The 13,182-nt window shown below is 42.3% G+C and overlaps 1 protein-coding gene across 1 annotated transcript in view; it reads right to left on the bottom strand.

Annotated features, from left to right (window-relative positions):
- adss1 (adenylosuccinate synthase 1) overlaps positions 1 to 13,182 on the bottom strand; it is a 47,360-nt gene that overhangs the window by 6,294 nt on the left and 27,884 nt on the right. The window contains exons 9-11 of the mRNA XM_080202606.1: positions 12,300 to 12,454; positions 6,672 to 6,796; positions 4,865 to 4,962 (exon numbers count right to left, since the gene is read on the bottom strand). Of these exons, the coding sequence (XP_080058732.1) occupies positions 4,865 to 4,962; positions 6,672 to 6,796; positions 12,300 to 12,454 (378 nt within the window). The remainder of the gene's footprint in view (positions 1 to 4,864; positions 4,963 to 6,671; positions 6,797 to 12,299; positions 12,455 to 13,182) is intronic.

The raw sequence follows: 13,182 nt of genomic DNA, 5'->3' as shown, positions 1-13,182 counted from the left end.
CATTGTACTGCGTCTGCCAGACCCTTGTCCACTCACGTAGACTATCTATATCCCTTTGCAGACTTTCAGCGTCCTCTGCACACTTTGTTCTGCCACTCATCCTGTGTCATCTGTGAATTTTGGTCTCCAATTCCAAATCCTGTATGTTTCTATAACATCTCCCCTCATTCTTCTGAATTCCACTAAGTATAGCCTCTCCTCATAAGCCAACCCTCTCAACTTCAGAATCAACCTAGTGAATCTCCTCTGCACCCCCTCCAATGCCAGTATATCCTTTTTCAAGTAAAGAGACCACACTACTAGTCACTAATTGTCAACCAGAAAAACACCCATTTACCCACACTCTTCGCTTTCTGTTAGTTAACCAATCCAGTATCCATGCTAATATATTACCCGAAACACTGTGAACCTCAATTTTATGTGGCAATCTTTGGTGCGGCACTTTGTCAAATGCTTTCAGGAAATCCAGGTACACCCTATCCACAGGTTCCCCATTGCCCACTGCACATGTAATGTTCTCAAAGAATTCCACAATGCAAATGGAATTTTTCCTTTATTGCTACAGGGATGGAGTTTAAAAACTGCGAGATTATGGTGCAGCTGAGGCCACACCTGGAGTACTGTGTATCGTTCTGGTCTCCTTACTTGAAAAAGGATATACTGACACTGGAGGGGGTGCAGAGGAGATTCACTGGATTGATTCTGGAGTCGAGAGGGTTGGCTTATGAGGAGAGGCTATACTTAGTGGAATTCAGAAGAATGAAGAATGAGGGGAGATCTTATAAGATTATGAAGGGAATAGATAAGATAGAAGCAGAATAGTTGTTTCCACTAGCGGATGGAACTAGAACCAGGCATCGCCTCAAAATAAGGGGAAACAGATTTAGGACTGAGTTGAGGACGAACTTCTTCACATAAAGGGTTTGAATCTGTAGAATTCCCTGTCCAGTGAAGCAGTTGAGGCAAGGATAGATATATTTTTGAACAGTAAAGGAATTAATGGTTATAGTGAGCAGGTGGGTAAGTAGAGTTGAGTCCATGAAAAGATCAGCCATGATCTTATTGAATGGTGTAGCAAACTTGAGGGGCCAGATGGCCTACTCCTGCTCCTAGTTCTTATTAAAACGAATGTAAGATGTAAGTAAGCTACCGGGAATGAGGAAATTAATGCAACTAAAGAATGATAATTCCCCAGAATCAGCAAGTTTCCATTCCAAGGTTTCGAAAGGAGTGGGTGAAAATATTTCAGATGCCTTAACTATAATTTTACAAAGCTCTCTTGATTCAAGAACTGTTCCAGATTGGAAATTTGAGTATGCCACTCTGCTAATTTAAGGAAATTGATAGACAGAAACCAGGGAATTATAGATCATAAAAAACAGATTCATAAGTTTACAACACAGAAAGAGGTCACTTGGCCTGTGCCAGCTGGAAGATCAGCCTCATAATCTACTCCCACTTCCCAACATTTGGTCCATAGCTCTGCAGGTTATTACAATTTTGAGTTCATAGCCAGACATCTTTTATATGAATTGAGGACTTTTTCCCTCTACTGCAGTTTCAGGCAGTGAGTTCTGGACTCTCTCAAACCTCTGGGTGAAAATATTTTTCCTCATTTCCCCTTTAATCTTTCTACCAATTACTTTAATCTATGCCACATTATCATGGACCTCGCTGCTAAGTAAATAGGTCCCACTCTATCCGGATCCCTCGTGGTTTGGTACAGCTCAATCAAATCTCCCTGCTGCTTCCAAAATTCCAAGGGGAACAACACCAGACTATTCAAACTTTCCTTATTGCTGCCATTTCAGTTCTGGCATCATGTTTGTAAATCTCCTTTGTACACTCTCTACTGCAATTGCATCCTTTCTCTAATGAGTTGGCCAAAACTGCACACGTACTTAAGTTACAGCCTAACTAATGTTTTATTTAGTACCAGCATGACCTCTCATATCTCATGCCTCAGCTAATAAAAAGGATTCCACATGTTTTCTTACCCACCCTAAGGACCTGTCTTGCTCTCATCAGGGATCCGTGGACATTCACTTTAAGGTCCCTCAATTCCTCTATCCCTTGCCATGTCCTCCCATTTATTGAGTAATTCTTTGCCTTGTTTCCCAAATGTATCAGCTCTCATTTCTCAGGGTTGAATTCCATTTGCCACTTTCCTATCCATCTGACCACTCCACTGATAACCCTCAGCTTTTCTCCTCACTATTAACTGTGTGGCCAATTTTGTATTGTCTACGAACCTCTTGATCATTTCCCTACACTTATGTCCAAATGTTTTATGCCACAAAGAGCAGGGCATCTAGCGCTGAGCCCTGTGGAACACCCAAGAAATAGCATTCCAGTCACAAAAACACCCACCAACCATTACCATTTATTTCCCGCCACTGAGTCAGTAACCAGCTTGTTACAAATCCTTGGAATTTTTTTCAACCAGTCTGCTGTTTGGGACCTTGTCAAAAGGGTGCACATTGTCATGATGGTTATTAATAGCCTACTGGTATTATTACCAGACTACTGATCTGGAAACTCAGCTAATGTCCTGGGTTCGAATCCCGCCGTGGCAGGCGGTGGAATCTGAATTCAATAAAAAAAACAATCTGGAATTAAGAATCTACTGATGACCATGAAACCATTATTGATTGTTGAAAAACCCATCTGGTTCGCTAATGTCCTTAAAGGAAGGAAATGGTACAAATGCGTAGGTGAATAGAAGGAACAAAAGAACAAGACAAGCTTACTACCCAAAGGACATTAATGGGTGATATAATTCTTAATTGTTCTTTGTAGGATGCTGCTCAAATACTGCAATGCGTTAAATTTCACCCACGCTTAAAAAAAAGCTTACTAGTTACAAGGTGGAGTCACCTCTGAACCATTGAACACAGAGTCCGAAAGGATTTCACAGGTTTGTCTGTGTGTGGTCTGAAAGGCTGCGAGGTTGTTTGTGAAAAGTGGTACAAAGAGCAGCAGAAAATGGTACAGTGAAATGTAATTCTGTGATTAGAGGAAAGTGATGGGAACTGAAGGAGGGTAGATTTGAGAGTGTTGGGACTACTGGTCGAAGCAGATGAGCTGGGGTCTTACCTTAACACTTGGTCAAATCATCAATTTTTTTTAAGCGATGCTGCTGGATCCTGAGCACTGTATTATGTGCAGTCACTTTTCTGACATTTATGCACACAGTTACTATGCAATTTGCCATAGCACCCTTTTTGCTTTAGTTGGAAGCAGATTCTCCTTCCTGCTGACTCTGTATAAGGACTTCCACAGTGTTGTCTGAAAATTGAGGAGTCTTTGCAGAACTTACATACTGTTGGATGTTCCATATTTGTACAAGTCTGAGGCATATAGGGTAGACAAAGTCTTGCCTTTAAGATTACCTTTAAAATGGTGACATTACTGCCTGAATCCATATTCGTGTGTGTGTGTGAACCGCCATTGGCCAGCATCAGTTGTGCTAATAGTTCACTCATTCTATACAAATGAGGTCTGATGTAAAAGTGGTTTGTGTTTCTATCCCATATCATCAGCTGAGTGATTATCACCTCATTCATATCCATTCTGGGGAGGCTGACAATGTCCCACATGAAGTCATGTGCATGTCCTAGAAACAGTGCATGTACGTGGAATAAAGCATTCTGCCATGTGGCTTTAAACAATAGTTGTACGGAGTATCAAAAATGATTTTAGATGTACATATAATGTTTGATGGGCTGAGTTTTCTGAAGAAAAGTTGAGTGACATCAATCATTAGTTCCAAATGCTGACCTGCTCTGTGATTTATATTTTCTGTTTTCTTTACAAAGTAAGTCATAATTTGAAGGTGCTTGTGATCTTCGTTCCTCACAATTCCATATCAATACGTTAGGCTAAGATACAGGGCGCGATCTTACCAGTTCGCTGCACTCATCGATCAGGGTGGTGAGTCAGGTAGTTAGCATGAGGGGCCAAAAATCTGATTAGCGCCAGTCTTCCCGACCCTGTTTCACTGGCAAGAACAGCTTTGCACCCAGAAAGGGAACAAAGCTCATTACCATCAGACTGCCTGAATTGCCATATCATGAGAGAGACCAGCATGGCTGCTCCCCGCTCCCAGGTGTTTCCATCTCATAGGCAAGATATCGCACCGACAATCACTACTGGTCTCCATCAGCAGGGACTGGGCGCAATGGCCACACCGGGAGGTTCGGGGGCCATTGAAGCCTCTGGGTGGTCGGGGGAATGGCTGGGCAGTGCCCACCAGGCACCTTGGCAGCACCAGAGGCAGTGCCAGAGGGGAGGGGCTGTGAATGGGGCAGCTTTTGCGGCTGTGCATGGGGACCTGTACTGGGTGGGGGGGTCGTGCAGAGGTGGCGGCATGTCAGGCGTCCCCCTGGGAGGGCCCTGATGCCAATGATCTGTGTTGGTGTTGGGAGTGACAATGCCACAAATGGAGAGGGTGGGTCCGACGTCCATGAGGTGAGTGGAAAGAGGTCTCCCAAATTAACCAGCAGATCGGGGTACCCTGCGGAGTGGCACCCGAGTGCTTAGAAACCAACTTCAGCGGGGTGTGTAGGTTCCATATCCAACCCCCCCACCCACCAGCACAAAACTCCTTCTGTCAAACAAACTGACAGACTGCTAGAAGACTGCAGTATGGAGCTTGCTGAAATGACTGGCATGGAGGACTCCTGGTTTCTTGCCATTATAATACTTAGAATTTTTGGGGGAAAATTTTGCCCATTACTGTTTCGAGCTCCTTCCATTTTCTTGATGGGAGCACACATTTCCAGTATTAAAGTAAAGCTAAGTTAAAGAATGTTAGAAAGTTATTAATCATGAGGCTAAAATATTGGGTTGTTGTATACGATACCTGGAAAATAAGGGATTCTCTTTCCATTCAGTTTGTAAGCTAAACCGATCTTAATCTCATCAAGAACCTCCAAGATATCCAGCTTCATTAATGCCAATCTATGGATAGAAAAATAATGTTACCATTAAAATTGAATGAGGGAGCCAATTCTTTAATAACTACATCCTATTGGCATGACAATTCATGATGGTTAGATGGACATGCCAGTACTTCTTCAGCACAACGTTTCTGTTCAGTTATTTTATTTAGAGCACAGAGAAGTGCTTCGGAATGCATATTTTGCAGTTTTCCAAGTTACGTAGGCTTCTGTTGCATCTTTCTGTTGGTACATTAGAATTCTAGGTGCATATCTGAAAAGATTATGTTTTTGGCTTTTACTCCTCAATTGACCAAGAAACATCTTGAGGAACACTTTGTTGGAGAGACGGGAGATGTACAATATTTCATTTTATCTACATTACCTCTATAGGGGCACATGTTCATAGCTCCTTGAAAGTGGAGTCACAGGTGGACAGAGTGATGAAGAAGGCAACCAGCATGCTTGGTTTCATTGCTCAGGACATTGAATACAGGAGTTGGAGCATCTTATTGAAGTTGTACAAGACATTGGTAAGGCCACATTTGGAATACTGTGTGCAATTCTGGTCACCCTATTATAGAAAGGATATTATTAAACTAGAGAGAGCGCAGAAAAGATTTACTAGATTGCTACCAGGACTTGATGGATTGAGTTATAAGGAGAGGCTGGATAAATTGGGACCTTTTTTCTCTGGAGCGTAGGAGGCTGAGGGGTGATCTTGTAGAGGGCTATAAAATAATGAGAGGCACAGATCAGCTAGATAGTCAATATCTTTTTCCAAAGGTGGACAGAGGGGAGTCCAAAACTAGAGGGCATAGGTTTAAGGTGAGAGGGGAGAGATACAAAAGCGTCCAGAGGGGCAATTTTTTCCACACAGAAGGTGGTGAGTGTTTGGAACAAGCTGCCAGAGGTAGTAGTAGATGTGGGTACAATTTTGTCTTTTAAAAAGCATTCAGATAATTACATGGGTACGATAGGTATGGATATGGGCCAAATGTTGGCAATTAGGACTGGCTTAGCAGTTTTAAAAAAGGGCAGCATGGACAAGTTAGACCGAAGGGCTTGTTTCCATGCTGTAAACCTCTGTGACTCTATTACCCTTTTAAAAGAGAAATCGTAAAGAAATAGTCAAAGTTACATCATTAGGAGTTTGAGAAAATTGTGTGGCTTATGGGCCTCAACTGTGCTGCTTTTGTGACAGTAAATTAGATTCAGTAGTTCTTGCACACCACATCAACTTCTCCTCCATAATTCTGTTGTCTGTTACAAATGCTCAACAAATGTCAAGAGCAGAAAATAAATATTTGCCTTGTGACAAATGCTATCTATGTTCTCAAGTCCAGAAGGAATGCAAACGCACTAAAATTAGCAAATAGGGCAGCACAGTGGTTTTGAGGTAGCGCTGAACCAAGTCACAATGGAGCAACATTATGTGGTTAAAAGTAAACGGGTGATAAGAAATCAATGGCTTGTCTCCTGATTTTTATTCCATTGAATATCACTCAAGTTTCTAATTTTTTTCCCCCTGGACAATGAGTCACGTGGGTGCGATTCTGCGGATGAACCGTGACTGTGAATGCCAACCAGTTGATTAAACACTGAGGAGGAAGCGGTTATCACAGCAAAGTTTGGGCTTTGGCTATGAGTTGCTTTGTGGTGTTCTGATATGTAAAGACATTAAATAAATCAAAATTACTTCTGCTAACACAAAATAGAATCTGTACTCACGCGGTAAATCCATTGATCATATTTGCATATTTCAAAATGACTAGATCTAACCAGCCACAGCGTCTCTTCCTGCCTGTAGTTACACCCACTTCACTGCCTCGAGACTGTAGTAGATCACCAATTTCCTGAAATGGTCCAGTTCAACTTTAGAAACTGACAGGCAACGCAAGCTTAATCATGGTATACAGTAGCACTTACATTTATAATGCAACATCATTTAAAATTATATACATTCAAACCATTATTTAGAATGAATTCTGGGCTATCCAAATATCACTACTATTATGCTTGCCTTTAAAGGTAACAGCAATACCAATTCAGATAATTACAATAAGGAATTTATTAGGGAACTTTAAAGTTCATATTTATTTATTAGTGTCACAAGTAAGCTTATTTTAACACTGCAATGATGTTACTGTGAAAATCCCCTAGTCACCACACTCCAGCACCTGTTCGGGTACACTGACGGAGAATTTAACATGGCCAAAGCACCTAATCAGCACGTTTTTTGGACTGTGGGAGGAAACCAGAGCATCCAGAGGAAACTTGAGCATACGTGGGGACAATGTACAGACGCCACACAGACAGTGACCCAAGTCAAGAATCAAACTCAGGTCCCTGGTGCTATGAGGCCGTAGTGCTAACTACTGTGCCACCCACATACTATGGGTTTTCACGCAAGCTCCATCTCCATACTATATTTAGTTTTTCAGATTTTTTGATAAGGTTGCATTGATCAGTGACTTACAAGATTAGAATCTCTCATGGTAGAACTAATAGACTGGATCATTTTTGCTCCTCTGTTTGTGTACAAATACCATTTTGGCAAGTGGCGGCCATCTTTTGCTTCCTTCCTGATTTCCAGTGGAAGTAATGCTAGGCACCAGTCCACTATTCAGCAACAGCATGCGCTTTGATGTCACATGTTTTAATTTTGGCTCCCAATGCCTTAATATAAGGGTGCATGCATGAAGGAGACAATCCTAACAGGATGGTGTATTGAGTAAATGGGAAATTTGCTAGTACCAATAATTATTAATTAAGGCTGAAACTATGGAATCCTACTTATCTTTGCATGCTTTTCCAAGGAATATTTTTAGTTGCCAAGGAGAAAGTCCAGTAGAATTGTAAAAATATTCCCACACCACTCCAATGTTTTCCACAAAGGGGTGATTTTATTGTCTGCAGATATTCTCCTATTCCTGGTCATAATGGAAGATGAGGAGAGTGGCAACACAGCAAGAGGCTTCTAACACAGGCTCAATTTGCATAATAGGGGGCTGTCTTTTATTTGATACTTGTTTGTTAGGGAAAGGTAGCTGAGACTTTGTAAACGTTTGGATTTTTCAATCAGAAAAGGCTGTGGATATTTAGTCAGTCAACCATTCAAGCTGAGATCAACAAATTTTTGGATTCTTAGGAAATCAATGGATGTAAGGATTAGACACAAAGGTGGACTTGATGATCAACCATAATCTTATTAGGCATCATCAATGATTAGAAACAAAATCATTTATTGTTTTCTTATATTTGCTGATGAGGCACCTAGTGATAAACAAATTCTAAATTTGATTTTATTCAGCAGCAATTCCTAGTTTTATATCAAGCTTCCACTTTGGAGAACACCTCAGATCATCACATAATTAGGTTTAGCCTTATTGGCCAATTAAAGATTGTAGCAAATTTAGGACTGGTCCCAACTTAGGACACTTATTGCGAAGTATTTTAATATCTGGCAAAAAGATGACTAAGCAACCCTTCTAGATAGGCAATCAGGCAGTGAAGAAAACTGGTTTCCATTGAAAACCATTTTCAAACAGAACAAAGCCATATATTTTTTGAGAGCATATCACCAAATGAAAACAATGGACAGGATTTTACAGCCTTGCTTGTCCCGAAACCGTAAAATCCCACTTGAGGTCAACAGACCTTTCCATTGTCCGCCCCTCACCCGATCCGATTCCTGTGGCAGGCAGGGCGGTAAAATTCCAGCCATTAAGGTTAACAAGGAATGAAGAGAGGCAAACTTGAAAGAACTAAATGCAAGACATTAAATTAACAGGAGAACAGCAAAAACAATCAAATTAGACAAAACCAGCCATAAGATTTATCAAGCGATCTGTGGAAAGGAAGACGGTGTTAATTGTAGCAGCGATGGCAGAAGCTTATCATCAATGGTGTGAATCAGAAGGCAATTAAAGACTGTAGAGATTCAAAATAATGTTGAAGTAAAGGTAGAACAGCTAAATGACTATTTCGCACCTATTATACTTCTGTTGATGATGCTTATGTTTTACATGAGGGGTGATATTGGACACTACCTATTTTAATATTAAATAATGCTAATCTAATCGTGGCTTGATTAAGAAAATTTAATTTATAGGGCATAGAATAAATGCTCTATTAACAATAGGTTCCAATCCTCTAACAGATACTTGTAGTTAATAGATGTGGCTTATTAGTGGTGTCCAGGAATCAGTCCGCGGCTGACTAGTTTCATGAGGTGGAATTTTCAGGTCTTGCCATTGGTAGGATTTCATAGTAGGAGGGAGTGGTAAATTTGGAGAGAGGCCAAAAATCAGATTTCCACTAGCGGGAAGTCAGTTTGGATGTTTTCCCTCACCTCCTGGGCTGAAGGTGGATCGGGTTCCCCATTGATCTGTAATGTAAATACTGTTTTCATATATTCCCATGTAATGACTATTCAATAAAATGCCTCTTGCTGGAATCAAGACCAACCTCCCAACCTTGTGCCATGCCAGCGGGAAATTAGATTGGTCTAAATCACATTTGGAAATAAGTGGCATTCGGCTATCAGTCTTCACTTCACTCATGACGTTGGAGTGAGTGCAACATTTAAAACCTTCCTGCTGCAGCAGTGCTCTGGAGTTCTCACCAATGCAGGTGAGATCCTTGGCTGGTGTATGTCTCCTGTGTGTGTGACCATGCACAGTCACAATCTCAATGGGGAGAGACGAGGGCCACATTGGACATGGGGACATCAGTGATGTTGTGTACTTGGGAAATTAGTATGTGGCATGGCCCCTTTAAGAGGATGATCATGTAATCATTCACATGATGTCAACAGGACCTCCACAGCCTGCTGGCAGTTGGGGGCTGAAGCCTGTATGGTACACATCTAAAAATAAAGCCTGTCTGCTGTTTCCATTAAAACTTGAGTAGGCCTCCTGAATTGAACCAATCTCTGCACCTCCCCCCAGCCACAGAGTGGGTTCAGGTGGACAGGTTGGAACGTCATCCGCAAAGACGACAGATTCCCCGATTACAGTAGTGACTGCTCTACCTGCACACTGTGGGGTTCCAGCAAAACTGAGGAATCCGAATAGATGGGGAAGAGTTGAGGTTGGTCTCAAAATAAAGATACAGCACCATCATTTTGCAAGCCCGAAGTTGTTGTGCATTTTGAAATCGAATCTGGAAAAGAATCTGCGTGGCTAGGGTCTGAGTCCATTTGGGAGAAACCCACAGTTGCTCTTTGGACCTTTTACAGGGACATCTTCAAACTACTTAGAGTCTCAACACTGAAATAGAGTCAGAGCTGACAGAAAAGAGAAAGGCTTCCTTGAGAAGGTACAAGTGGAGCCACTGCCTTTTGGTGCACTTTAATGAGAGACTGTAGGACTCACTGGCTTCACAATACAGTCACTCCACGTGAACTTAAGAGATTTGAGAGAATGGGAAATGCAGGCAATGGTTCAGGAAGCACAGCTGCTGGAAAGCTGCTAAATCATCAATAAAAGCCTCTGATGTGCTTTCTCCAATTGGCACGGATGACAGGTCAAATGGCATCCAGTCATTGCTGAAATGCAAATTCAGCTTAATCAACATGCCAGATCAGAGATTGCAGGAGTGCTTTTGTTAAGGTGGCACATTTCAAGAATGCACCCAAACCTCTTCCAGCCTCAGGGGATTGAGATGTCAAGCAACAGGGTTGGCACCGTGGTCACCTAGATATGCAAGTGTGGCCTCAGCTACAAGGCTGTATCAGCAAAAGTATAGTGGTGCAGATACAGCTCCAGGGCATGACGGTGGCTGACTGTTTGCAAGTGAGAGATCTACTATATTATCCCAGTGTTCATTGATCTGTTGCATCTATCAGTCCACAGGGAAGAGGGGGATCAAATAATGGAGCCTGTGTTCAATGCTGCCTCCTTGATGGCAGTGATAGAAACATAGAAGATAGGATCAGGAGGGGGCCATTTGGCCCTTACAGCTGCTCCACCATTCATTATGATCATGGCTGACTGTCCTGATTCTGCTTTCTCCCCATAATCTTTGATCCTGTTTGCCCCAAGATCGGATTGAGGAAGAAAAGAACCATCGCCAACTAGCCCAAAGTTTGAGAGGAGGCTTAGCCTGGGGGGAATGGTCCAGGGAAGCCCCAGCAACATCCAGCAGATGAGGAGCTTTGACCCATTCCACTGAGGTGATTCGCATGACCAAGAGTCTACCAAAGAAGCCTTTCCAATCTGGAGGTGAGCGACAATGTTACACGTGTCTGCACTTGTTAAGAGAGGTGATGGACCATATGAGTCACATTCTGCAGGAGGACATCCCCTTGCAATGACCTTGAAGGTTACCACTGCACTTGACTATTTTTGCTGCAGATCGCTTCAGGGACACACAGGGGATATATGCGACATCTCTCAGTCCTCAACACAAGGGGAATGACAGATGCCCTCTGTGGTAAGGCTCATCATTACGTCAGCTTCACACTCGATGAAGCTCACAAGGCTACTAGATTTCTGGAGTTTGTAGCTATTTCAGAATTCCCTAGAGTACACATGCATGGTGGTTAGCTCTGCTGTCTCACAGCGCCAGGGACCCGGGTTCAATTTTAGCCTTGGGTGATTGTATGGGTTTCTCTGGGTCCTCTGGTTTGCTCCCATGGTTCAAAGATGTGCAGATTAGATGGATTGCCCCTTAGTGTCTGGGAATGTGCAGGTTGGGTAGATGGAATTCCAGTAATGTATTGGCCTAGTTGAGAGCCTGAGCAAGTAATTCTTTAGAATTGGCCTGATCCTGCCAAGAGTATCAGTTGATCCCTTGATTGTATACCATTACTTAGGGGTAGGAGACATTGGGACTAATCGGGGAGTAGGGGTGTCGGAAGGGCAGCGTCGCGGGGGTTGCTGTGCTGGGCAGCAATAGAGCTGGCCACTGATTAGGAAGCCAGCAGTGCGGAGCTACTGCGCACGCTGGCCCCTCCAGTAGGAATAGGCCCTGCCCTCTGATTTTCAGCATGGTTCATGCTAGTGTGTTCTGCAGTGTTTAGAGTGTGAGAGATTCATTTTGAAAATCCCCCTGAAAAACCAGTCACATTTACTGCAGTTTTTATACAAATTCAACATTTAGAATTCTTCTGGGAGAATCCTACTCCTTTAATTACATTTATTGGAATAGCACAAAGCAGAGGCTTAGTAATTTAAAAGAGAAGAAGGATGCTAGAAATTGCACGACAGAGGGGGAAAATTCACTCACAGCAAGAGTTGCATTGGGGTAGGCACTGAAACTGAAAGGTGTAACGTGTGTAACGAGACTCTTTTAATTGCGCTTCAAATACTCCATATTCTGACTCTTTTATTGTTGTCAAAAGTCCAGACTTACGTTTGTTAGTTCAGTTGGAAATGCTCCAATACCCACTCTAGTGGTATAGGCTTTGACAACACCATATACCGCTCCAATGTTGGATGGAGGAATGCCCAGTCCTGTGCAAACACTTCCAGCAGTGCAATTGGATGATGTCACAAACGGATAAGTTCCTGTAAATCGAAAAATATAAATTGCAGTTGCTGGAATCAGCCTTATTAAACAACTGGAAATTTTCTACGATGTTGATCTAGAAACAAAATAGGTACAAGTTGCTCACGGCACGCTTGGCCTTAATTTGGCAATACTTGGTCAATAACAGAGTGAATGAAGAAAGAGTCAAACAATTAAAAATACACTATAAATCCTGTCACTGATTGGAAAGGTGTTAGGATCCGTTCCGTATGTGCTCTTGGCCAGCTATTCAGACACTGGTGAACGTGTGGATTCTCTCACCAGGATGGTGGGTGCCAGCTCTTTTGCTCCCAGGCCAGTTTCACACTGCAAACTTAGTGACATTTTTAATAAACACATTTGTTTTATTTGAACAAGTGATCTAGTTGGAAAGGCTTTGCGCAGGCAATTCCAACACGGCCTGGATAGCTCAGTTGGAAAATGATGAGATATGAACCTAGGGTCATGGTTTGTGCCCTGCATTGGGTGATGGTTTTTTTTTCTTAAATATTTACTTTGGTTTTAAAAAAAGTGAAATTCCACAGTTAACAACAGTAATATCTACCTGTCACACCCAGGTATCTTGCTGCCATCAGGCTTTTGAATGGAAATACCTTGCATTAAGTTGATCTTTCTCTACTCCCTAGTTATGACTGTAACACTACATTCTGCACTCTCTCCTTTCCTTCCCTATGTACGGTATGCTTTCTTTGTGTAGCTGGGTCAT

Source organism: Carcharhinus amblyrhynchos, chromosome 14 (genome assembly GCF_965287045.1).
Source record: "Carcharhinus amblyrhynchos chromosome 14, sCarAmb.v2.hapA, whole genome shotgun sequence".
Lineage (NCBI taxonomy): Eukaryota > Metazoa > Chordata > Chondrichthyes > Carcharhiniformes > Carcharhinidae > Carcharhinus > Carcharhinus amblyrhynchos.
Note: the sequence above shows the minus strand (reverse complement) of the source record. Positions and strands in the feature narration are given on the sequence as shown.